Here is a 27,334-nt window from a genome sequence, read left to right on the forward strand (position 1 = left end):
TTATTTGGGTTCTATTCTATTTTTCTATATGCTATACCCCAGAACAGTTGCTCTTATCTATACAGTCAGAGTAAATCAACATAAAAAAGGGAAAAGAGATGGATCAATATGTTCCTTCTTATCCTGAATTTATAAGATTACGATTTTTTTTAGAAAATTAAGATTTTTCTAAAAAAAAAAAAAGAAAATTAAGATTTTTATTTATTTTATACTTAGCTCCCTTTACTTGTAAAGTTTCTTTGTATAATTGATATCACCTAACTTCTTTTAGGGCAGGTTCCCTGCTTTATCTTTGAATTTCCCTTTAACTCCAGCAGAGTGTCTTGGACAAAATAAAAGTAGCCTTTTACTTTTGTTTAATATTTATTCAAAGTCTTCTTGTTGTTGTGCATTGCACATTATGGTGAATCTATGGAAGCAGCAGTTTGGAGGGGTGGTAAGGGATGGGGGGAAAGCTACTTCATTGCCTGAGAAGGTAAATTATCCTACAGACCAAAGCCTCCTCTGTGTTTTTACTGAAGTCTGACCCTTAAGTAGCCTCCACATTTCCAGTCTGGACAACATAGAAGTACCACAGGCTTTAAAAAAATTAATAAAAATATTTTATCTCTTTGATGAACAACTGTAGATAGTGATGTAAGTTGAGCTTGGTAGTGCAAAATTTTCAGCCTGAGAATAACTTTAGAACATGTTTTCCCAACTGCCCCTGTTGTAATAAGGTTTATAAAATTAAGAGAAATGTGACTTTTTTACTGTGGTAGATTCTAAATTATTTAGTTATTTCAACAGTAAATTCTTGAGTTCAACAAGATACATTGGGTAACCTGGCCTATACCACCATTTAACTTCTATACCTGACATTTATAGTATTTCCAAAAGTGTGGGGGGAGGAGGGTTGATAGTCACTGCAATTCATGTTCAGAATTCACTCACTAAATGAAATGTCATTATTTAATTTTCATTTTGTTTCTACTAAAATAAAAGGAAGGGAGGAAGGAAGAAAAAATTTATTAAATTGATAGAGGAAGAATAAAAAAGACAGCAATTTTTCCCAGGTGGTCAACCACATTCTTCTCTGAAATTTTAATTACTGCTCAAAGATTTAGTGAAATAAAGATGAAAATCTCTAAAAATGGTATGAAATTAAGCCTGATTCTTATAGATTATCAATGCCCCAAAAAGTTTTGCATGATTTAGAAGAATATTTGTACATGTAACTAGAAAATTAGGAGAAGGCCCAATTAACATACTTCATTAGGTTCACACAGTTTTATAACAACATAGGACAGGGTTGACAGGGAAGGTACCTATGATTTCACTGGTTGAGGATTCTCCCAGGTATGGAAACTCTCCACCAGTACATGTTGACATCTTCTCTGTAACCTATAACTGTAGAGAATTGTCTGGCATATTAAGAGGTTAAGTGGTTTTGCCCAGATTCATGTAATATTATGTTTTTAAAAACAGAAAAAAAGATATTTGGGTACCATTATTATCAATGATTTTGTAACTGCATTAAAGTGAGAGAAATCTTTCTGAAAACTCATTCTGGTTAAAAAGTCACTAAGACTTTGAAAACTTCCTGAAGGCAAGAGCATGTATTTTCTAAGATAAGGTCTCTGACAACTCAGCAGAATCAGAATGAAGGTAAGGCAAGAGTCTGCAGAGGCTACTCCATGTCCCAAATCATGCAGATAACCACAAAAGAGAGAGGTAAGCTTCTGCTTTGAAATGCATTCAAACAAAAGAAACACACAGAACCAGCAATATTTAAAAAAAAGATTTAAGATTATAAATAATAGGTCATTGTCACAAAACATTTCAGAATTGAAAATGCAAACAATTTGGCTTTTCAGGAATAAAAAGCTTTCGATGCTTATAATTTTACCTCATTATTTAAAGGTCTTTTACATTAACTTTCCAGTCTCCTAAGGCACTCTTGTTGATTCAAAATGCTAATGTTACCATCCTGCTCTGGCAGGAATAACTGGCAAAGCATTAACACTAAGACATAAGAAAAGCAGCAATTGTATGGTCACAATTATTCAAGAAGATAGGAAAAAAACAACAAAATCTCAGGATTTTAGGAAAAGCCAATAGGTTATTTGGCAATTCTACTTAAGTACTTTGGGGACCGATCTGATCTGAACCTTTCATTTTAAGTCAAATACACTTCAGAGGTCAGTGGGAGAAGATGGAGATTAATGATGTGTCAGAATCTTTTTTTTTTAAGGCAGGAAAGCTCACCGAAGGCTGATGTGTATGTGGGATAAATTCTACAGTGTAGAGTGGAGCCATATTACACTACCCACTTTCAGACTAACTCTAAGGACAAAAGGATGAAGAGGAGGGGTTAGTTAGGTAAACATGATCTGCATGCCTAAAGAAGCTGCTCTCAAAAATTAGCTTGCCCATATGGGCTTAGACCACCATTCACAGATTGGAATAGAGTCATCGAATAATTTAATATCCATACTCTAGATTTCTTTCAAAGTCAAGAAATTCCTCAGGATACATCCTTTAACAGCCTTATGACCTTATATGTGAGATCCTGACTTGGTATTTTCCCATCCTGTGAAACCCTAAGGGCTCATGTACATACAAAGGGTATTAATTTATATTATTTTAAAAAGACAAAAAAAAGAGATTGTCCACAGATGAAACACGGGATGAGGTTCGAGACTGAATCTGTAGTGGAGTGTTGTTAGTCAATTGTAAACTGCTAAATTTGGAAAAGTGTGTACTATACAATACACATATTTAAAGGACAGGAAGAAAGGAGGGTATGGGGAAAGTCTGTATCATTCCAACTCTGACAAGGTGCATGGTCTTCGGAATTCCTGTCCACGCTCATGAAGCCATTTATTGGATACTAGGAAAGAAAAAAATAGAGATGATTTCTTCTTTGCCTCTCTTTAGCCTCCCCAGTCTCCATAGATCCCACGTTTCCACAAAGAACAGAGACAGTGGTAACAGCGCTAGATTTGAAGACACTAGGGTTTGACTTTGGACAAGGCAAATGGCATCCCTGGGTCTCAGTTTTGTCATCTGAAAAAGTGACCTAGAGCAGGGTTTATAACTTTTGTGTGCATCAAGGACCTCTTGAGCAATGTCTGGTGAAGTCTTATGGGCAACCCTCTTCTGAGAATTAAGTTTTTAAACGCAAAAAATACATAAGCTTACAAAAAAAGAAATCATATTGAAATTCAATTGCCAAACTAGCAAAACAAACAAAAACAGGCTGATGCAGCCCAGGTCAAGAACCCCTAAAGTAGGGGTTATTTCTGAGTCTCCTAAGTGCCAAATCCTATTATTCTTATAAATCCCCCCCCATTTATTTGACTGCTAAAAACTCAATTTTGGGGAAAGCATCTAGGTGGTAAAGTAGATAGCTGGCCCTGGAATCAGGAAGACCTGAGTTCAAATCCAGCCTCAGAGATATGATAAAAGCTATGCAAATTTAGGCCATTCCTTTAACCCCATTATCCCACAAAAAGCCCCCCAAAACAGAACAATCAATGCAGACTAAGATTTAAGAAATCATAATCTAGTTAAGTTTTTAAAAATCTTATCTGCTGCTAAGAATACAAAAGAAAAATTAGAAAAGTTGTCTGCTTTTTAAAATGAAGCTTTAAATGTAGCCATCCTATGGAATACAAATGAATTCAAGTTACGCATTCAGAAAACAGAGATTGTAGGACCATAGTCAAAAGTCTCTCTATATAAAAAGAGGAACCTTCAGAACTCAGAATCCTTAGCTATATATTTATTTATCTACTTAATTGGTCTATTTATCTATTTGCCTACTTATTCATTTGTTTATAGGCAATACAAATTTCTATTCAATCCTACTTCCCACAACACCAGTCACCCCTATGTTTTAAGCTATGGATACTGAAGGCAGGAAATTTCATGGCCCCCAAAACCTAAAGACACTACTAAAGAAATCAGAAGTGATACAGATCAAGTGTCATATAACTTTCTGATTTTTACACTTAAGTCATCTTGCTAGGAAGTTTTAAAATTACCTGTCCCTTTCTCTTCTTGGATATCAGTGTTTTTTAATCAGCAATGATTAACAACAAGCCATCCTTGTGGCTGTACTGGATTCTGTTGATTCCTGACTCTGACACAGCCCCAGGTCTGGCTGTCTGACCTTATGGGTTTTGTTCACAGCCTCTCACTCACCCCACTAGGTGCAGAGCAGGATAGGAGGAAGCTTTTTCCTCAGGTGTTTATCATACCAATGAAAACACAAAGCAATCCCAAAGAAATTATACTCAATTGTACTTTACAATGGGGACAAAGTTTCAAATCTTCAACAAAATCTAGGGGATAAGGTGCCTACCCCATTTGTTTCCAACTAGCACTGGACAGGCGGCATGCCTTGTGCTATAGTCACCCTCTCCACTTGCAAATAAATTGTACCAGAACACTGCCGTTCCCTGGGAAATGGGAGGAAAAAGAAAAAATAAAACAACCTCATCTTCAAATAGCACATAAGTCAGGCCATCCCTTCCCTTAACATTTAGAACAAACCTCTTCACATTTCTAAAAAGGAAGACTCTTCTCACACAAACCATGACCCCCCCCACCCCGATACCCATGTCTCTGAGAATTAGAACTGGAAAATCCTAAACTTTTAAGAACTGTACAAGATGAGAAGGCATGGCAGGATTGCAATTTGCACCAAGAGAGAGCCCACAGGAATGAGATCCCTGCAGGAGGGGATACATGCAAGTATCAGATGCAGTGCTTAAAAACCTTCAGCTTTTTACTTTTTTAGGGGGGGTAAGGTCACCTCATTACCTTTTGGGTCCCAAATGAGCCTCTCTCTCTCTCTCATATTTAAAACCCAGACCCCTAAGTCTTCTCTTTCCACCCCCATATAGACAAACAAATACAATTTCACATTTCAGCAGCCAAGCCTCACAAAAAATACACATTATAATTAAAATTTTTAAAGAATAGTTCTTTAACTGGATCATGAATTGGAGAAGTCAACCTCCCAGATCTAAAGACAAAATTTACCTTCTTTGGCCAAACACTGGCTCCAACTTCAGGAAAGACAGTAGCTCCCCCTGCTGACACATCGCTCATCTACAAAAGACATACACACACAAAAAAAAAATGTATATGCTTGGATTCTGCAGAGCTAAACCCGTGCAAGTACTCAAAATCCACAGCAACTAACAGGACTTTTGAGGCTTCATCCAGAATCCTCTGGATGTGGGAGGAAGGGGATAGAAGGTGGAGTTCAATATCATTACTTTACCTACTATCTTCAGAGAAGAGAGTGACAGACTCGAGATAAACAGAATGGATTATCAGGTTAATCAAATTCCAAAATCCATACATGGATAAACTTTGAAAGATTTAGAAATTGTGTCATGTTATATTCAGAGAATAATTGTAATGAAGATAATATTATAATTCAAATGATGAGGGGGAAAATAAAGCATCTGTGTCTCTTCAATTCTTGTGAAAATCTTAAATCAGAATGTTAAAAGTCAACTTGATTTGGTAAGACTAATGAAACCAGGGGGTGGCTAGGTGGTGCAGTGGATAGAGCACTGGCCCTGGAGTCAGGAGTACCTGAGTTCAAATCCGGCCTCAGACACTTAATAATGACCTAGCTGTGTGGCCTTGGGCAAGGCACTTAACCCCATTGCCTTTCAAAAACTTAAAAAAAAAAAGACTAATGAAACCAGCTTGTAGGGGACTAGGTAGCACAGTGGATAGAGTATTAGTCTTGTGGTCAGAGACACCACAGTTCAAATCCTGCTTAGCTGTACTTAGCTGTACAACCCTAAACAAGTCGTTTCATCTCTCAGGCTCAGTTTCCTTCTTTATAAAATGGGAATAATGATAGCAAATACCACCTAGGATTTTTGTGAGGATCAAATGACATAATATGTGGAGAGTGCTTTCATATGTAAAGACTAATGCCATTATTACTCAGAATTAACAAAAAAAGGTATGGAAACTAAAAGTTATTATAATGTGTTAACTATGGTATAAACAAACTTTATGATATTGTTGATTCATAGGCTATGTCAAAGTCATGTCAAATAGCACCTGAAATAATAAACCCTTATCATGTAGAGATTTTTTTTTATTGTTGTTGTTCTAATAGAATTTGGCCCCAACAACTGCCCCAAATAGAAATGTCCAAGGGGGACTTACATAGAACAACCAGGTGGCAATTCTATTACCGGTGCCCAGCTCTTTGAAAGCATCTGGTTCATCTTTCTGTGGATAAGGCAGAGAAGATTAAATAGATGTCAACCTTCATGAACCAAATAACTATCTCAATGGCAACTGATCAGTCACAGCTGGAATGCTTATGCCAAAATACCATCATTTCCTTTCCAGTAATATCTAACTTACATTTGAAAAGTCATACAAATTAATATATATGTATGCTAAGTACTTTTTTTTTAACAAAAATACTGGCAGAAAAGAGACTATCTACCATTACTTACTACTCATTTTACACTAATACACTTTCTACAACAAAGCCCATCCAATAGAAAATTTTCAGAAAAACTAAATTGCTCAATATTATCTTTTACTTTGGACAGCTAGCATTTTAATCTCTCTACTGGAAAATATAATTTAAATTTACTTTTATGGAGAGTAGGGTCAATTCATGTTCCTACTTAAATCAAATAGTCATATAGTCATTTAAAAATGGATCATATTAAGACATAAAGAGGGCCGAGAAATGAGTTTTTGTCAGCACAAGTGGATTTGGGATCTAGGAATTTTACTTAACCCACTTAAGAATTGTACACCACAAGGGTTGATGCAATTCTTTTTACAAAATCCTAGCTGTTTCTAAACATTAAGGAGTCTAAAAAAATTAATTGAAATATTTGGCACAACAGGAAAAGACAGGATATTTCTCTTAATTGTGTATCATTAATCAGACTTAGCAGTAAGCTAAACAATGTAGTAGACAATTAACATAATCTTAAATTATATTACTAAAATAATAAGGGAGGTGATTGTCCCACTATATTCTGTCCTAGTTACAACTCATCTGGAATACTGTTTCAGCTTGTCACCCTTCCCAAAGTATGGCACCTCAAATTTAACCATGTTCAGAAGGTGAGAAAGATTTGATCAAAACTCTAATTTGGGAGGATCAGTCGGAATAACTGGGATATTTACTACAGGGGAGAGAAGACTTTGAGGAATCACAATCTTTGCCTTCAAGTATTTATCTATCATGTAGAATAAAAAATAGAATTATTAATAAAATTAGATATTAAGAAGATGGGTAGATTTAGTCTCAAAAGAAAGGGTTCCTTAATAATTCAAACTATCTATAACAAAAAAGTTGGTTGATCTTGGCAGATTTCTGTTAGTAGACTAGATTCATGGAGCATAGAAGAATATAATTAGATAATGCCTGCCAACCTCAAAGATTCTATGATCCCTGATTTTACACCTGAGTAATGCTGCAGTTTAAAATTCAGTTTGTTTTGTAAGATAAAAGAGGACAATATTTGTGTAATAAACTTAAGCATAAATTGAAGAATGTAGGAATTACTATTTCATGAAAATATTATGTAGGGACAGCTAGGTGGCGTAGTGGATAAAGTACCAGCCTTGCAGTCAGGAGTACCTGGGTTCAAATTCGGTCTCAGACACTTAATAATTACCTAGTTGTGTGGCCTTGGGCAAGCCACTTAACCCCATTTGCCTTGCAAATATATATATATATATATATATATATATTATGTAAACAGTTTTCCCTCCCTTCATTAATAGATTATGAGACAATGATAAAACTTTGTGCTATATATTCAACAGTATCAATTTCATTGCTGGGACTATAAGAACAAAGCTAATCTTTATTGATTTACCTTAAAATTATTTTTTGTTGCTCCACGATCAAGGGATATGCTTCTATTATTCATTCACATATGAATTAATTTGTTTTATATGGTTTTAGACCATTTCAGAAGCTGATTCATGCAATTAATATGTATTGTATTAGTTTCTATAATAATCAAGAAAACAATAGCAGTTTTCATCCTACTGATTTCCAAGAAAACACATTTACATAATGGTTAGTAACTAGTCAATAGATCACATTAGTGTCCATCTTATATTAATGCAAAGACACCCAAAGTTACCAAAATTTGGTAGTGGTATTTTAGTAACAGCTACATGTGCAAATCACAAAAATTTATTTTTGTAAAGAAGACAGATTTGAGTTTAGTCAAAAGCACAATAAACTCCAGGAAATCCAACCAACTAGAAAGCAAAGGACCTCTTTTCTGATACTTTTTTCTTAATTGAAATTGACATTTACATTTTCAATTTAACTTTATTCCAATCAAGTTAGGTCCAATTTTCCAGGAATGCACAAAACAAAGTATTTGTTACTTGGAAGGGAATGACACATCTAACTGATTCTGGATTTTTTTTTTAAATACAAAATACATCATTTTCACTACAACATTCTTGATTTTAGAATGTAACTGATGAGTTAAATGGCGACCCCCTTCATTTATCTGTTCCCCTGGTGGTTTAGTGAGCTTTACTCAAATAATTTAAAAGAGGTGGTAGGCCAAAGAGTTGTTTTTTTTTAAATAATCAAAGCAAGAGTGTGGACACACTATTTATTGCCTACACTTTAGTGGATTATTTTCACCCCTTCATCTTTTTACTTGCCCGTGCAAAGTCAAAGTGGGGTTCATACTGTCCTCCCACTCCATAATTTGCCACCTGAAAAAGAGAAACAATGCATATAAAGAACAAAATATAAGAACAGTTGGACTTACCCTTCCAAAATCAAAGTGAGGCTCGTACTGGCCTCCTACGCCGTAGTTGGCTACCTATAGTGAAATGAGAAGCGACATAGCTAAAAGCAGTTACAGTTCCTGGGAAGTCAGGAGAGAACAAGAGTCATTTATAATGTGCTACCTTTGAACTTCTCTTGATCATCTTCAGTCAAAATTTGGGAAAAGTCAACTCTTCCTAGTGCCCTCACTCAAAAATTGATACACTTGCAGTATCATGGCTCATCATTAAAATCTCAAAGGAAATATTTCAATAAAGATCAAGGCTTCTTCCAAAGTCCAAAATATTGACAAACCCCCAACGGTTTTTTGTTTTTTTCTCAAATGAAGTCCTTGTTCTGACAGATTTTTAGTCTGTTTCCCATTTAACATAGTATATTAGAGTGTCAGCACTAGAATCAGAAGACTCATCTTCCCAAGTTAAAAACCAGCCTCAGACACTTACTGGCTGTGTGACCCCCAGAAAGTCATTTCACCCTATATGACTCAATTTCAACATATGTAAAATGAGCTAAAGAAAGAAATGGCACTATTTGTGCCACTATCACTCCATTATCTGTCAAGATAACTACTGATGGGATCATGGACACATAGAGAGGAAAAACAACTGAACTGAAAATAAGGAAGAAGTAAACATGCAACACTTCCTTCTTGATGACCCCAATCAGGAGGTTATAGATATTTTTCCATGCTAAGTTATCCTTTCCACCAAAGGCAGAATTGATCTACTGAGCAGAGAGGTATTATACAATGGTCCCTATGAAGACCAGAGCAGGGAAAAGAGAATGAAGAAATAACTGAATATTCTTTATCAGACCCTTAATAATTACCTAGCTGTGTGACCTTGGGCAAGTCACTTAACCCGATTGCCTTACAAAAAAATATTCTAGACATTCTCAGGAAATACATATATAAAAAAAATTAAGCTTCTCTACTTTGACTCTGTAGTTACATCATTCCTTTCCCCTATAGTCCAATGAATATCAAAAGGTAGAGATCGCCATACAAGTCACCTTGTGAATTGTCCTCTAAGGGAGTTCTTTCACTTGCTGATTGGAGGTTGAGCAATAAATGATATTAAAATGACAAATCAGATCCATTTTTCAATGTGGTTTTGGGAAATACATCAAGAAGAGGCTCTTTAGGAATGGCAAAGATGAAAGGTCCTTTCAGAGGAGGGACCCAGTTGGGGTAGTGTATTCATTTTTCATGGAGCAACTTACCTGGAGTTCCTCTGCTGTGGAGACATCTAGCCCAGTCAGGTCCTGTATTCTCATGTTAATTCGAGACACCACAGGGTCTTCATAACCAGACAGCCAGGCACTAAAAACAAACCAACATCACATATTTGACTCTGCAGGAGTCTAATATGACATGCTAATTAATGCTTGTCATTGAGTAAATTAAAAACCTCCAAGGCAACAATCTTCTAATTAGATTTTTAACTAAAGGCAGTTAGCCAATTAGGTTTCTGATTCCCATCCCCACCCTCTTCTTTTAGCTATGACATTCTTGCTCTAACTAAAGTATTATTCTGAGGCAGGAGGGCAGCTAGGTGGTGCAGTGGATAGAGCATTGGCCTTGGAGTCAGAAGGACGGGAATTCGAATATAGCCTCAGACATTTGCCATTTACTAGCTGTGTGACCTTGGGCAAGTAACTTAGCCCTGATTGCCTTGCATCCAGGGCCATCTCCAGGCATCCTGATTCATATCTGGCCCTTGGACACAGATGGTTCTGGAGAAGAAAGTGAAACTAGTGACTTAGCACAGCAGCCCCTCACACAAATCCAAATCATGTGCTTGTCATGACATCATCTCCCTGATGTCATGGTCTTCTTCGAAAGTGGACCAAAAACATTATTCTGAGACATCATCAAAGAATGAAAGGCTCTCAGATTATCATGGTGGTCAAGTGAAAAGTCAGATGGGTACTATTTTGAGTACATAATCAGGGATATATCTGCTGTCTAAAGTCCAGCTTGGGCAAGTTTGGAGAGAAGCTTGCCATCAAGTCAACCACAGGACAACTGATTTTTCAATCACAGAACCCCTCAAAAATCATCTACAAAATTACAGAAGGACTGGGATGAGTCTGTGGATTTGTTATTAAAATGCCAGCATAAGGGGGGGAGTTGTGAACTCATCCAACCTTTCTGGACAGAAATTTGGAATTACTGCCCTGACCCTCTGATCCAGCAATATCACTACTAGGTCTGTATATCAAAGAGATCACAAAAAAAAAAAGAGTAAAAAAACCCTACATAGACAAAAAATGTTTATAGTGGCTCTTTTCATAGTGGCAAAGAATTGGAAATTGAGGGGATGCCTATCAATTGGGAAATGGCTGAACCAATTGTGTTATATGAAAGTGATGGAACACTGCTGTTCTATAAGAAATCATGAGGGATAGGTCTTCAGAATAACCTAAGAAGACTTGCATGAACTGATGCTGAGGGAAGTGAGCAGAACCAGAAGAACATTGTACACATTAACAAGAACATGGGATGATGATCAACAATGATGAACTTGTTCACTTTAGCAGTATAACAATCCATATTCAGATAAGGAACTGTGAAGTTCGGGGTTTTTTTTTAAGGTTTGTTTTTTTTTTTGCAAGGCAATGGGGTTAAGTGGCTTGCCCAAGGCCACACAGCTAGGTAATCATTACACGTCTGAGACCAGATTTGAACTCAGGTACTCCTGACTCCAGGGCTGATGCTCTATCCACTGCATCACCTAGCCACCCCGACTGTGAAGTTTGTGAAGTTTACTATCTTCAATTTTTAAAAGATATCATGTACTATTTCATCTTTTCCCTCTAATTTTTTTCTCCAGTTTGGATATGATACTTCTCAAAACATGATTAATATAGGTCTATGTTTGGCATGGTTATATATGTATATCCTATATGAAATTGTTTTCCATAAGGGGGAGGCAAGAGGGAAGGGAAGGAGGGAAAAAACTGTTAAAACTCAAAACCTTGCAAAAAAAATTATTGGAAACTACTGTTGCATGTAGTTGGAAAAATAAATAAAATATTTAAAATTTTTTATAAAGCCAGCATACATAAAATAAGAGAAGCTTGGCTTTATGTTTCTATCTCTAGCCAACAACGTTTACCATGAATTGTGTTAACATAGTAACTACAGAATAAAGGCTTTTTCAGTCATTCATCCTACACAACAGCAAGGTTTAATTATTTTTTAAAATGGGGTAGTGAGAAGGGTAGAATTACTCTGAATCTTTAAGTGAAAAAGCTATCATAAGAATATCTTCCATCTCTTCCTAATTTAGATCATTTAAGTTTCTTTTTTTTAAAAACTCCACAGGTGAAATTTTAAATATACTAGCATATTTCTAATCAAATATCAAGTTACATAAGAACATGAAAAAGGTCATAAAATTTTTTCCCCACTATCTTCTAAGATTAAAATATGAACTAAAACCAGCATTGTTCTTCTGGTCTCCCAAGCAGGATTGGTGGAAAACAATCCTAAGTAAAATTCCATTACTTTACTAATCTGCAAAGAGCTCACATGCTCTAGGTAGGAGATTAAAAATTAATTGTTTAAAATACAAAAAGTTCTCATTTTATGCAAATTAATATTATGCAAATTTGACTTTACATAAAGAATTCTGGAGGAAATTCACATTCCAGAAAAACATCTGTGTTAGCTAAGGACTCTGCTTTTTTAAAGCCTCCCATCTCCCACCCCACTCCTCAAAAGCCAACCTTTTCCAAGGGAAAGCAGAACAACAGATGCTGGGAGAGACCACCCCTGCCTGACTGTCCATCTGCATGTGGACACCACATGTCTGTCCCTGACCCCCTCTCCTGTCTGTGTCTATGTCTGACTCGCATGTGTCTACCTTTCCATATTCTTCTTGGTTTCAGTTGGGTCCCCACAAGGCTGCTCCCAAAACCCTCCTCCTGCTCTCACTGCTCTATCCCCAGCCCCCAATCTTGAATTGTGCACTGACCCCTTTCCCTCCACTTTCCTCCCCACTTCACCTTATATAAAAATGATTTTACAGAAGGTTCTGCAGAATAGTTCACCTATATAAAGCAAGAACTATATATAACACTTTACAATGGTTGTCTATGACAACAGAAGCTGTTTCCTAATGTCCAATTTCCTGGCTATCACAAGTCTATTCTATAATGTCTATATTAGCATTTGCCTACAAGCTAAAGTTAATGGTTCACAGTGTTAGCTGCCTGAACTGCTATAGTCACTCAGAATGGCAAAAAGCAAACAAAATTAATTACCATTGTAGGAAGTCCTTCAAGACCTAAAAGGTATGACAGTCAAAAAAACTTACTTTTTCTTGCAAATAAATAATCGTTCAGAGGGAAAACTCACATATTTATATAATCTCTTTTGACTTTCCCTTCTTTGTCTATTATAAACTTCATGTAAATCATTCTCTTTTATTTTATTTTTTGTTTCTTTGTTTTGCAAGGCAATGGGGTTAAGTGACTTGCACAAGGCCACACAGCTAGGTAATTAGAAAGTGTCTGAGGTCAGATTTGAACTCAGGTCCTCCTGAATCTAGGACTGGTGTTCTATCCACTGCACCACCTAGTTGCCCCCAGTTTTTAAAACTGTTCATTTCTCATATATTCATTAACAAAAAGAATATGATTCTACCTCTTCTCCTCATTCCTGGAATAGTTCTGCTTCCCAGATGAACTAATAAGACTACTAGTTTGAAGTCAAAGGATGTAGGTAGTCTGATTTTTCCTGAGTGATCTTGGACCTGCACCAGTCAAGGTATTATTTCTATTTTTCTAAGTTTAATTTGCTGTTGAATGAAACTAGAGAAAATCATAATATTAAGTTGACTGTATATATTACAAATTTATATTACATAATCTCAATTGGTTCCTCATTGATTCTGGACAATCCTTCTACACCTCCCTTATCAGCCCCATTGTTCTACTTTAGACAATTGCTAAACCTTTTCATTCTTCCTCAAGCCTCCCAAGTCTATCCTTTCTCCCAGTCCCAATCTTGCCTCATCTTTCAGCAAAAAAAAAACTGAGACCATTATTTTCTGTGAGCTCTCTCTCTCTCTCTCTCTCTCTCTCTCTCTCTCTCTCTCTCTCATTCTGCCACTGCCTCCTTTCTTCTCCCTTGTCTCATGTGAAAAGGTAGCCCTTCTCTTTCTCAAAATAAATCCTTGTACTAGAACAGGCATCATTCCATTGTGCCAAGACTTATGAGTTTGTGGATGTTACTAACTGCTTTGTCAGTATACAAAGTACACTTTTTGATAAAAAATACAAATCACATTTAAAAAGATTCTAATGGGATGGCTAGGTGACGCAGTGGATAGATCACCGGCCCTGGAGTCAGGAGTACCTGAGTTCAAATCCGGCCTCAGACACTTAATAATTACCTAGCTGTGTGGCCTTGGGCAAACCACTTAACCCCATTGCCTTGCAAAAAAAACCTAAAAAAACTAAAATAAAAAAGATAAAAAGATTCTAATAGCATCAAATATAATTTTATGATTTTCTTCTGAAACTTAAGGCATTCTATTATAAATTCTTGTTTCTCAACTTTAGCTGGTCCTTTTAACCTGTCTGCAGGATATCATTTATCAGATACTAAACCCTATTTATTAACTGTGTAAAAAGCCAGTTTTTCCCTGCTAGAACTCTGAAACAAAAAGTATTTCAAAATTTAGCCTGAAAGACATAGGTGACTTGCCAGCAATTTGCAGATGGTCAGTTAAATAAACAAAAGCCCTCTTTTCTAATAGAAAGAGATCTAGACACACATTTTGTCTAAGAAAAAAATCCTCTTTGAAGGGACATGCAAATTCTTCTTTCGGTTGAAGATGACATAATCTTGTATAAATTTAAAAAATAATCATCTTTGAAGTTCTCCACTGACCCTTTCAAAAATACAGATGGTCCCAGAGCACAAGATTAAGTCACTACTTTCTGACATCAGTAGACATAAATCTTTTCTCATGTTGTATTTGAGGAAGAGGTTCTTTCCACACACACACATAGACTCCTTTGGAGTGTAATTTATGAAAGGAATAGAAAATGTTTTCTTAAACCCGGTACCAAGTTATCTCATCACATTCTTTTAAATGTGATTTGCAATGAAGGAGAAAAAGGGTCAAGTATACTTTGAAATAATTAAATTATCAGAAAAGTAAAATTCACTAGTTTAAATGCTAAACTATTTCAATATAACTGTCACTAGTTTGAGTAGCTCAGGAAGAAGAGTATTAAAAATGTTTTATAAAAAATCACAATCAATATCAACAAGACTGGAAGTTTTATACAGAATTGTTTTCTTAGTTCTTACCTTACAGGTAATAAGAATGTTTCAAAAGGAAAAGAAAAGGTGGTAGGTCCAATTTTCCTTAGATAGACTCTCTGAACCTCACTATACCATGGAAACTTTTCTAACCAAGCTGCTTTAAACACACACACACATAGATCTGTTCTTTGCCAACACTATGTTTATTCTGGCATTACTCACAGTTTGTCATGATTCCTGATGCTACTGGCTAAACTGCCTTCCTTTGCCACGTTCCACATCAACTCTAACTGGGCCTTTCCCAGACATCCAGGAATTTTGTCTTTCAGAAGAATGGTCTCATTTTAATGTGTGAGGTTTGGTTGGGTTTTTTTTTCTTTTTAAGGAAATCTGGAATGTTTAGAAATATTTAGTCATTGAGAAAAAAAGTTGTTTCTAGAATGCTCTCCTAGGAGTGATTTATTTTAAACTGTTGGCAGAAAGTCTCATAGCCTTAAGGGTGATATATTTATTCAAAAAACCTATTCTATATCTATGTGCCTTGAAAAAATTTAAGTTCACAATTTTTATTTACTCTCTAGATAGTTGACTGAGATAACCAGCCTAATCTGTACATTTAATAGTATCACAGATGATTGCTTTGACATAAAACTCTTTGGAATAAATAGCAATCTAATTTCTGTTAAAAATAGACTTCCCTTAACTTGTGAAATTTTAAAGAAAAAAGAGATTATGTTATTGTATTATTAGGATAAACTGAGATTTAAGAACACTTTAACTAAAAGTTAACTTTTAAAAACCTTAATCTCAAAGGAAGTAGGCAGTTTCCAAACACAGCTACTAAGAGTAGATTCTGTGAACAGGCTCCTTTAGAAGAGCTCCATCAATGGAATTCTCCTCATATGGTTCAAACTAAAAGCACATTGTAGCAAATACAAATTGAGTGCCACTGGATTATTTTGGTTTATGAAAAGGAGAGAGAGAGAGAGAGAGAGAGAGAGAGAGAGAGAGAGAGAGAGAGAGAGAGAGAGAGAAACTAAGCTCATTCTCTGAAGGCTACATGGAATCCTGCCAAAGTGAGGAAATGCTAAATTAAGGCCCTCTTTCCAGCCCTGGCACCACCAAGGTGATGAATTACAGATGCTATAAAATGGCTATTTCAGTCAGATTTTCTACCTTTCATAGAGTGAAACTGCCTACTCACTTCAAAGCACGTAAAATTTTCCTTCATCTCCAATGTTACTATTTCCATGTATTGGTTATGGATGATTCTTTGAGATTATACAATCCTGTTGACCGCTCTCTTTCCAGTGGAAAAGGAGATAGCAAAGACTAGGACAAATTCAAGGGAATCTGATTCCTCCTTCCTTCATCCCTGTTTCATGCAATGAAAGCTCAACTTCTCTTATATGCAGAAAACTGATTTTTTTTTTCCCTCTTCATTTAGGAATTGGTATTCTCTGTTTGGGGTTTTTTTTAATTAGGTAGTTCAAAAGATCACTATGATTATAGGTAGGTTTAAAATCTCATCATTCTCTAGGCTCTGTCTAAAAAAGGAGTTAAGAACCAGTCCAGCTTCACTTTGACAAGTTTGATAGCTATTTAGTTATTTAAGAAAATACAAGTAAACTTTTATTAGTACCACCACTATTATGATGCCATTTCATTACATTTCATATACTTTACATTCTCCAAAAAAACAGAAAGCATAAGCATGGCTAAATTCTCCCCTTCGTTTCCCATGTAAAGCAAAGGGAAGAAAAAGCCAGAAGAATAAACCAGTCAGGATTAGCCAGAGAATCCCTAATTTCATGTTGCATCATTGACTATTTTTCCCTTACCTCTTAGATACTCTGTACTGTGCTGTGGTCAATTTTCCAGTCTCTGGGTCATGTACTGTAGCCCGGCTCAGCTACAAAAAAGAGAAAGGACAAGAACTTACTCTTGTAGGAGGTTTTGGTTTTTTTTTGTTTGTTTGTTTTGTTTTTGTCAAGTCACAGATGATCAGAAAGGTTCTGATTGGTCTGGATGAGATGCAATGGCCTCAAATTGGCAGAAATAGTTAAAAAGGTGGCAACAAAGGGAGCCACTTCCAAATCAAGGAGAATTGGATAATTAGGTTTAATTGCAAATTGGTTGTCCTTTCACTTTTTTTAAAAAGTCATTTGAAGCTTTCTGCAAATAACTTTTAGCACTGTGTTTCACAGGACTGTCCCTCAACTCTAGAAGGTTAACACATTTTGTTTTTTACATCTAGGTTGCATCTATAGAGAGAGAATAATAATGCATAATCAACTTGATTTCCATGAAGAAAATCAACACTGAATAACAGCTGTCACAAACCCATCTTTTGAAAAATAAATAATTCATTGAAATAAAGATGTTTGTTTTAGTATTGTAGTGGAGAAAAAAGTAAGACAATGAGTTCTCAAGTTATAGGGTTTGGAAAAATACCAAGAGAGATAGGAAAATTACCTTATTCTCTGTTAGTGCCAAATCTGAGTCAGCATATTTGTAAAATAAAAAACAATCCAAATGGGACAAAGACTTAATCTGTCTCTGAACAGTGATTTTATGTGATTGATGAACAAATGTTTCTGAAGGTTAATACTAGAGTGACAGAAGAGAATATGAATTCTCTGTAGCACTGGTTGTGACGGACATTAATAAACATCTGAGGGTGCCAGACTCATCCAGGCCATTTTCTTGGCAAGGACAAAGAAAAAGAAAATAAATATCAGACCACATCCTGGGGTTTTTTGTATCTCAAGATAAAAGCTGCAAAATGTCACATTAACTCCCTGAAAATAAGACTGGAACTAATTAAAAATTAAAGCCTTCATTTCTAGCTGAGGGGCTCCACCTGTGAAACACAAGAGCGGCTTCTCTATGTGTATTACAATGTTGGTAACTTGAGCTGGGGACTCAAAAATGAAAATATTGGTTTAGAAAACGAGCTTCTCTCCCTGAATGAGCACAATACCTGTGGGAAGTACAAAACACTCATTACAGGGCAAAATATTCAGCATTTATCTCTCTTACCTTTTGCTAATTCTGTAATGGGCCGTCTCCAAGACTCCTGTTATTGGATTTGAAATGGTGGCTCGCCTCAGCTGTGAAGCCAACCATCAAAATAGTTGTATTATAAAACAAAAATTGCATCACATTTATCCGACCAATCAGAATCCTGAGGAAGGGGTGGGGAATGGGGGTAGGGAATGAAAACTCATGCTTTAGAAACTTAAATTTTTCTACTTTTCCCCTACAAGACTTGGGGAAGGGAGTTATGGGAAGGAGTGAGAGGGCAGGCACAGTTTTGGGGTGTATGTGATTACAAAGATGATTTTTTTTTAAATCTAGACTTGTAATTTCATTAATAAAGGAAACACCCTGTGGTGAAACATCCTCTTTCAAAACAGATCAATAGATATTTTACATTATGGTATAAACAAGAGCAAAGAGGTTAAGAGACATATCCAGGTACACACGACATAGTAGATATCGGTGTAGGACCTGATCTAGTGCTCCTGACTCTGAGGTCAGTTATCTATCCCATGCTAACAAACATTTTATTAGCTACAATCTATCTTTATAAAACTGGGCTATTACATCTCTTAAGAAAGGATATTTCAAATATTTATCTCTTTTAAAAATGGATATTTCAGATAGTCATTTAGGCTCTACCCTTAACTTTTCTTAAATGTACTTCCTAAAAGTACTGCCCATCTATCAAATAACACATTAAGGAGGTACTTTAATATTAACATATCAGCAACATTTAGAGTTTCTTTCCTCTCAGTCAATAGAAGAAAGCAGATTTTTAAAAAGTTCCATCTTGAATTATAAAATTATAGGATGTAGTCACATTGAGTTCAAAATGGAAGGATTAGTCTGATCCAAATGAGATTAGTAAATTTTGTTGGTGAAATCAAGGGATTTCTTAACCATAGACAACAATTCTTATGAGATCAATATAGGATGAGGCCTCATCTTTAAAGATAGATGACTCTAAACACAGATTTAATTGTTTCCTCTGATTGCATTCTATATTCCCAAGGGCATACATACCACACAATTTAAAATTTATTATTATTTAGTAGAGATAGCTATAGGACATGATTCACTGAGACAGAAATTTAGAGAAGAACTGATACCACATAGTAGCAGAGTTGTTTTGCATAAGATTATAAATTGTAAGACTTCAACCCCAGCATTAAAGGCTAAAGCAGAGAGCTGTTACATGTTAAACCAATTTTCCTAAATTTACAAAATGCTCCTCTGTTCTAAATTAGAGAATACCAATCTGAACAGTTGTTAGAGCTTAATTCAGATTTTTAAAAAATATTCATTTATGAAGCTCAAGAAACTTTAACCTTTCCTTTTTGAAGGAACCAAGGAAACTATTCACATAAAATTAACAATCTCCTCTACTGTTTATTCTTATTCTTTATGCAAATGGTGGCAGTTTGTTTCCTTTCCAACCCAAACAAAAGCAGTCAGCTCAATTCTACAATTACAAAACATCTTTTAAAATGAGCTAATGGGGGAAAAAGAAAGACTGGACCATGAATTGACACTTTAATCTTGTACCTTCACACTCTTGTAAATCAAAATTCATTTCTCTTCATTTACATGCTCATGTTTGTGCTACTAAGCTATTAAAGAGGTTAAGAGGTAAGAATCAGGGACAGTAGACAGAAAATGATGAGTTATGCTTTCTCCTACAATGGCACATGATACTATTAAAATTATGCATGTAAAAGTAAGCATTAAAACATGGTAACAAGGGATCTAAACTAAATATTCAACTATATTTTCTGAATGCATTTTCAAAGAAGGTGTGGAAAAGCAGGAACCTTCCTAGGCTAATGGGAGTAAAACTCTAGAACATAAAAAGTTTCTTCTGAAAGAAGAATTATCTAAAAAAAAAAAGTATATATTTTTCTCAAAGATGCAGTTCAAACACAATTACAATGTAAATCAGCATATATTGCCAACATACTTGGAAATAAAGTAGCACAAACAGAATCTAAGGGCTATTTACATAAGAAGTTATGTGTTCTGCTAAGATTTACATTGAAATTAAGCCATAACTCAACAAAAATAGATGTCACAATCTAGCTCAATCCATTCTTAAAGTCTAACAGAGAAAAAAATTGCTATAAAATTATGTCAGTCTTCAAAAAAAAAACAAGTTCTTACATATGTGGGAGTACCTTACAAAACTCAAAAAAATGAAAATGAAAATTTTACCCTGGGTTTTGCTAGATCTTTAACAATTTCAATCTCAGCATCAGAAATTATTTCATGGAAACGAACAATGCGAGGTTTGTCCCACTCATCCTCTTGTTTGGCTGGAGCCAAAATAAACTTAGGGTTCCGATTTCCATCATGGTAGCGGCAGAAGAGTTTCTTCTGTCTCCGAGGGGTCTGAGAAAAAAGTTGAAAGAAATGGGAAAACATAAGAAAACATTGTAGATGGAAAAAATAGTTCTGAATTCTCTCCGTAGTCTGAGAACTAGATTCTCCAAGTTCATTGTCACAAAAAAAAACCCAGACCTTTAAGTGAATTGACTACTTTCAAAGCAGAAGCTATGCATTTCGTTGGTGCTATGCATTTCACTGGTGCTATACAAACATTATAGCTTTTAAATTATGAATCGTAATAATTACTCAAGCACCCGAAAAGATACAGATGAACTTCATCTATTTTAATGGGGGCAGAGGGTTATTCTCATATAATAAAACCACCTCAAAGAGTTATGACAAAGTGCAAGTCTTCTTTACATTTTTTGAAAAATGAATTTTGTTAAGGGTTTGTTTAGTTTAGTTTGTTTTTTGTTTTTTTGTGGAGGAGGATGGAAATTAAGAAAGAAATAGATGTTTTTAATCAAATTCCAGGTGTCAAAGGTTCCTTCATAGTAATTGGGCAACTTCCTTATTATAAAAGTATGTTTTCTTTTGGTTAAAAAGACTCCTTTTTGACTCAATCTCCCAAATAATTTACAAATATCCCTAAAATGGGAAAAAAACAAATGTCTTCATTTTAAAAAAAAAAAAGAAAAATAATAAAGTCTGCAAACTGTAAGCACATGAGCTTTTATTCAATTTCTGGTGGAATTCTATACCATATGAGGGAAAGAAAGCCTTAGTGAACAAATAGACAAGGAAGGGATGATCACAGATAATCAACAGGGTTGTAGTGATAGGGTCATTCTAGTTTGTGAAAAATCACAAAACTCTTTATTATTTATCCCATAAATTCCATTCATAGATATAAAACCCAAGAAAGATCAAGACAGAAAGTTCCATATATCAAAATATTTTTTTTCTCATGGAAGCAAAGAAACTAAAAAAAAATGGATGCCCGTCAATTGAAGGATGAATAGAGGAAAAAATTTAGTATATGAATAGAATATTATGTTGCTTTAAGAAATGACAAAATAGGGGTGGCTAGGTGGTGCAGTGGATAAGGCACCGGCCCTGGAGTCAGGAGTACCTGGGTTCAAATCTGGTCTCAGGAATTTAATAATTACCTAGCTGTGTGGCCTTGGGCAAGCCACTTAACCCCATTTGCCTTGCAAAAACCTAAAAAAAAAAAATGACAAAATAAAGGGAATTCAGTAAAACATGAAAAAAATTGTATAAAACAGAAGAGGGGCGTATGAAAGGAAGAGACCATGTCAAACTAACCTTATTTCCTTTTTTGGTTTATTTTGTTTATAGGGTCATTAAGCTGTTGAAGTTATTGTTTTTACTTAGATTTTAGCAAAATCTCTCATGCTATTCTTGTCAAAAAGATAACTAAGAATGGGCTCTCCCAAGAGTGGAATTGATCAATTCAAAGCTGGTTGGGTGGCTGGGCCCCACAAATAGTCCATTTTAAATGATTCGATGTCAACCTGGGAAGATTCATGGAATGCCTCCAGGGATCTGCACTGTTTAACTTCAATGACTTGGGTAAGGCACAGATGGAATAGCTTTCAAATCTGCTTTCAAAGCTGGAAAGGAGAGCTAACATCCAGAATAACAGGGTTAAATTTCAAAAAGACCATTACAGTCTAGAGCACTGGGTCATATCAAAGAAGACATTTCTCATATCCCTTTCCTGCTCTCTAATCATACAACCATCCCACAGTTACCTCTTACCTAGATTATTGTAATAGTCTCCTAACAGTTTTTCTGCCTTGAGTCTCTCCCCTCTAGAATTCACTCTCCATGTAGTATCTAAAATGCCAGTCCTAACATACATTCCCAACCAAATCTCTTCTCTGCTCAATAAATTCCAGTGGCTATCTCTAAGACCAATTTCAAAATCCTCTTTTGTAATTCTTAAAAGCTTTGCACAAAATTCTGGCTAAGACCATTGACTGAAGGGAGACAGACTGCCCAACTCCCACATACCTACTGCAGTAAAAATCTGACATTCACAGATAATAACCATCATGTCCACAAGAAATATACAATAAGGGATTTTTCCACCTCAGAACTGTACCCAAAAAGTCAGTCAAAAGTCTTCAGGCAATAGAAAAAGAAGCCATCAGCAAAGTCAGCATGGCAAATAATTCCAACCTCCTAGTCAGAAACAGGTGTGGCAGCTTGCAGAGCTCTATCTGGAGATAGCAAGAATGGAAAGCCCACAATGGGGACAGTGGAAGATGCAGGGGGCTAACAATAAGAAAAAGGAGAGAGCTCAAACTGGGACACCCTCAATGTCTAGGGGATCTTGAGGTTCCCAGTCCTCTGTTCTAAATTGCCATGGAAAGTCCTGAAGCTCCAGCTCTCTAGTTCAAAGATTGGAGAAACAGGGGAGAGGGCTAACACTGAGAAGTGGAGGTCAGTACTGGAAGACGGCTAGTCCAAGGCAAAACCAAGTAAGGATGACTGTCCTATTCAAGAGTCTATCCCAGGATCTAAGCTCCTATTCAGAAACTACAGTTTCTGATATCAACTTATCCCCCAAAAAAAGATTCAAATAGCATCAAAAATTATTGCAAATCTAACTCTATAACAAAAACAGTAAATCCAAAGATAAACAACTTTCCATAAAAATGACATGAACTGGGGTGGCTTAGGTAGCACAGTGGATAGAGCACCAGCCCTGGAGTCAGGCATACCTGAGTTCAAATCCAGCCTCAGACAATTAATAATTACCTAGCTGTGTGACCTTGGGCAAGCCACTTAACCCCACTGCCTTGCAAAAACTAAAAGTTTTCTTGATATGTAAATGGGGAAAAAATAAAAAAAACTATAGTTGAAAAGAAGACCTGGAAATTATATTTTAAGAAATCATAAATGAGCAATGTCCAGATATCTTGGAACTAGAAAGCAGTGTGATGACAGAATCAACCCAATGAACACCTCCTGGGGAAAATAATGACAAAAGGAAATGTTCCAAAAAGGGATTCTGATTATCTTGAGGAAAAATTAATTAAATTTGTATTCTACCATTGATCTGGCCAATAGAATGGACAAACCTGTGTCACAAATAAAGTAGTCAATTGGTAAAATTCACAACAAATCAGAAATGTAATTGACTGCTTCCACTTCTGTTCTCTAACTACTGGTTCCCTTTTACTGAGTGGCAAATAATATATATTTTAAGAGAAGCTGAATGTGATTGAGATCTGGAAAGTAAGCTCCCAAGTGTGAGTGTAGAAGGAAAACAGTGCTACCTTCATGAATATCTTTACAGTTATAACACATGAAGGAAAGTTCATCCAAACCCATGAACTCCTTAATCCTCGGTCTTTTTTTAAAAATTTCTTTTCATCCATTTGTACATGCATATTTCCAAGTTACAAATGTTCCCTCCCCCTACCCTCAGTTGGCACAGACAGGTTAGCATTTTACATACATATTTTGTTAAACATATTTATAAATTAGTAATTTTTGGCATGAGGAATTGGGATTAAGAGAAAGAGATACATAAGAGATAATTTTTATAAAAGTGTTTATCAGATTCGGCAGGGGTGGTTTCTTTTCTGTGTATGTGGTTTTGTTTTTGTTCCTCTGGTGAGGGATAATATAGTACATAATCTGTCAAATATGGTGTCCTAGCTCTCTGAACTGCCAAGAGGGATTGCTTCCATCAAGGTTGTTCATCTCATAATGTTGATGTGTAAATTGTTCTCTTGGTTCTACTCCCTTCACTCAGCATCAGATCCTGTAAGTCCTTCCATGCTTCTCCAGAGTCCGACCATTTATTATTTCTTATAGAATGATAATATTCCATAGTATTCATGTACCATAACTTGTTTAGCCATTCCCCAATTGATGGGCATCTCCTCAATTTCCAAAAAGCTACTATGAATATTTTGGAATATGTAGGACTTTTTCCATTTTTTTACAATTTCTTCTGGATGTAGTCCTAGAATTGGAATTGATGGGTCAAAGAGTAAGAACAGTTTTATTGCTCTTTGGGCATAGTTTGGGCATATTGCTCCCCAGAAAGGTTGGATCCATTTACAACTCCACCAGCCATGCATCAATGTCCCAATCCTCCCACAACCTCTCCAACATTGATCATCTTCCCTTTTTCTCATCTGAACTAATCTAATAGGTGTGAGATGATACCTCACTGCTGTTTTAATTTGCCTTTCTCTAATCAATAGTGATATGGAGTATTTTTTCATATGCTTATATATATATATATAGCTTTAATTTCTTCATTTGAAAACTGTCTGTTCATATCTGACCATTTATCAATTGGGGAATGACTTGTGACCTTATAAATGTGATGCAATTCTCTATATATTTTAGAAATGAAATGTTTATCAGAACTCCTGGTTGTGAAGATTGCTTCCCAGTTTCCTGCTTTTCTTCTAATTTTGGCAGCATTGATTTTATTAGTCCAAAAACTTTCTAATTTGGGGCGGCTAGGTGGCACAGTGGATAAAGCACCAGCCCTGGAGTCAGGAGTACCTGGGTTCAAATCCGGTCTCAGACACTTAATAATTACCTAGCTGTGTGGCCTTGGGCAAGCCACTTAACCCCATTGCCTAGCAAAAAAAAAAAAAAAGAAAAAGAAAATACTTTCTAATTTAATATAGTCAAATCATTCATTTTGCACTTTATAATGTGCTCTAATTCTTGTTTGGTCATGAATTTATCCCTTTTCCATAGATCTAATAGATAGAATATTTCTTGGTCTATTACTTAATCTATAGTATCGCTCTTTATGCCTAAATCCTGTACCCATTTTGACCTTATTTTAGTATAGGGTGTGAGTGGTGGATCTATGCCTAGTTTTTGCCATACTATTTTCCAGTTTTCCCAACAATTTTTGTCAAATAGTGAGTTCTTATCCCAGAGGCTGATGTCTTTGGATTTATCAAATAGTAGATAATTGTTGTCATTTACTGAATTTTCTTTTGAACCTATCCTAATCCACTGATCCATTACTCTATTTTTTAACCAGTACCAGGCAATTTTAATGAATACTGATTTATAGTATAGTTTTAGAACTGTTAGAGCTAGGTCACCTTCCTTTACATTTTTTTTCATCAGATCCCTTGCTATTATTGCCCTTTTGTTATTCAAGATGAATTCTGTTACTATTTTTACTAGCTCAGTAAAGTATTTATTTGAAAGTTTGATTGGTATGGCACTGAATAAGTAATTTAAGTTGGGTAAAATTGTCATTTTTATTATATTAGCTCCACCTAACCATGAGCATTTAACATTTTCCCAATTATTTAGAATTGACTTTATTTGGATAAAGAGAACTTTATAATTATGTTCATACAGTTCATACAGTTCATACAGTTTCTGGATTTGTCTTGGGAGGTAGATTCTCAAGTATCTGATGTTGCCTATAGTCATTTTAAATGGAATTTCTCTTTCTATCTCTTGCTCTTGGGCTTTGCTGTTTTTATATATAGAAATGTTGATGATTTATGTGGATTTATATTATATCCTGCTACTTTGCTGAATTTGTTAATTGTTTCAAGGCATTTTTAGATGATTTTCTTGGGTTCTCTAGGTATACCATCATATCAACTGCAAAGAGTGAAGGTTTTGCTTCCTCATTGCCAATTCTGATTCCTTTAATTTTGTTTCTATCTCTTAAAGCTAGCATTTCCAAAGCTATATTGAATAGTAATAGTGATAATGGACAACCTTGTTTCACCCCTGAATGTACTGGAAATGCTCCAAGTTTATTCCCATTAAATATAAATCTGGTGATAGTTTTAGATAGATATTATTTATTATTTTAAGGAAAACACCATTTATTCCTAAAGTTTCTAATGTTTTTAATAGGAATGGATGTTGTATTTTATCAAAGGCTTTTTCAGCATCTATTGAGATAATCACATTGTTTCTGTTGGTTTTACTGTTGATAAGTTTACTTATGTTGAGTGTTTTCCTAATGTTGAATCCCTGTTTGCCTGGTATGAATCCAACATGATCATAGTATATTAACCTAGTAATAATGTGCCGTAGTCTCATTGCTAAAATTTTATTTAAGATTTTTGCATCAATATTCATTAGGGAGATTGGTCTGTAATTTTCTTTGTTTTGGTTCTTCCTGGTTTAGGTGTCAGCACCATGTTGGTGTCATAAAAGGAGTTTGGTAGAACTCCTTACTCTCTTACTTTTTTAAATAGTTTACATAGAATAGGAATTAATTGTTCCTTAAATGTTTAGTGGAATTCACTTGTAAATCCATCTGGATCTGGAGACTTTTTCTTAGGAAGTTTATTGATGGTTTCTTCAACTTCTTTTTCTGAAATGGGATTTTTTAAAGTATTTTATTTCCTCTTCTGTTAATCTGGACAGCTTGTATTTTTGTGACTACTCATCCATTTCACTCAAGTTGTCCAATTTATTGGCATACAGTTTGGCAAAGTAGCTCTGAATTATCTCTTTAATTTCCTCCTATCAGTGGTTAGTTCATCCTTTTCAGTTTTGATAGTGGTTATTTGGTTATCTTCTTTCTTTTTTTAAATCAGATTAACCAGGTTTGTCTATTTTATTGGCCTTTTCATAAAACCAACTGTTATATTTATTTATGAGATCAGATCAATGGGTTTTTCTGCTTTCTATTTTATTAATCTCTCCCTTGATTTTCAGAATTTGTAGTTTGGTATTCAGTTGGGGATGTTTAATTTTTTTTTCTAGCTTTTTTAGTTGCATATCCAATTCATTGATCTCTTCTTTCTCTATTTGATTCACATAGGCAGTTAGAGATATAAAGTTTCCCCTCAAAACTGCCTTGACTGCATTCCATA

The 27,334-nt window shown here is 35.3% G+C and overlaps 1 protein-coding gene across 4 annotated transcripts in view; it reads right to left on the minus strand.

Annotated features, from left to right (window-relative positions):
* Positions 1 to 2,212: 2,212 nt before the first annotated feature.
* P4HA1 (prolyl 4-hydroxylase subunit alpha 1) overlaps positions 2,213 to 27,334 on the minus strand; it is a 98,858-nt gene continuing 73,736 nt past the window's right edge. For 2 of the 4 annotated variants that reach the window (XM_074232809.1, XM_074232806.1), the window contains exons 8-15: positions 20,355 to 20,531; positions 16,943 to 17,013; positions 10,040 to 10,139; positions 8,799 to 8,852; positions 6,187 to 6,252; positions 5,032 to 5,100; positions 4,349 to 4,445; positions 2,213 to 2,872 (exon numbers count right to left, since the gene is read on the minus strand). In XM_074232809.1, coding sequence (XP_074088910.1) covers positions 2,802 to 2,872; positions 4,349 to 4,445; positions 5,032 to 5,100; positions 6,187 to 6,252; positions 8,799 to 8,852; positions 10,040 to 10,139; positions 16,943 to 17,013; positions 20,355 to 20,531 — 705 coding nt within the window. In that variant the 3' untranslated portion in view covers positions 2,213 to 2,801. Of the gene's footprint in view, positions 2,873 to 4,348; positions 4,446 to 5,031; positions 5,101 to 6,186; positions 6,253 to 8,688; positions 8,743 to 8,798; positions 8,853 to 10,039; positions 10,140 to 16,942; positions 17,014 to 18,143; positions 18,215 to 20,354; positions 20,532 to 27,334 lie in introns of all 4 variants that reach the window. The other 2 variants (XM_074232807.1, XM_074232808.1) reach the window with 2 other exon arrangements.

The sequence above is a fragment of the Macrotis lagotis genome, chromosome 4, assembly GCF_037893015.1.
Source record: "Macrotis lagotis isolate mMagLag1 chromosome 4, bilby.v1.9.chrom.fasta, whole genome shotgun sequence".
Classification (NCBI taxonomy): Eukaryota; Metazoa; Chordata; class Mammalia; order Peramelemorphia; family Peramelidae; genus Macrotis; species Macrotis lagotis.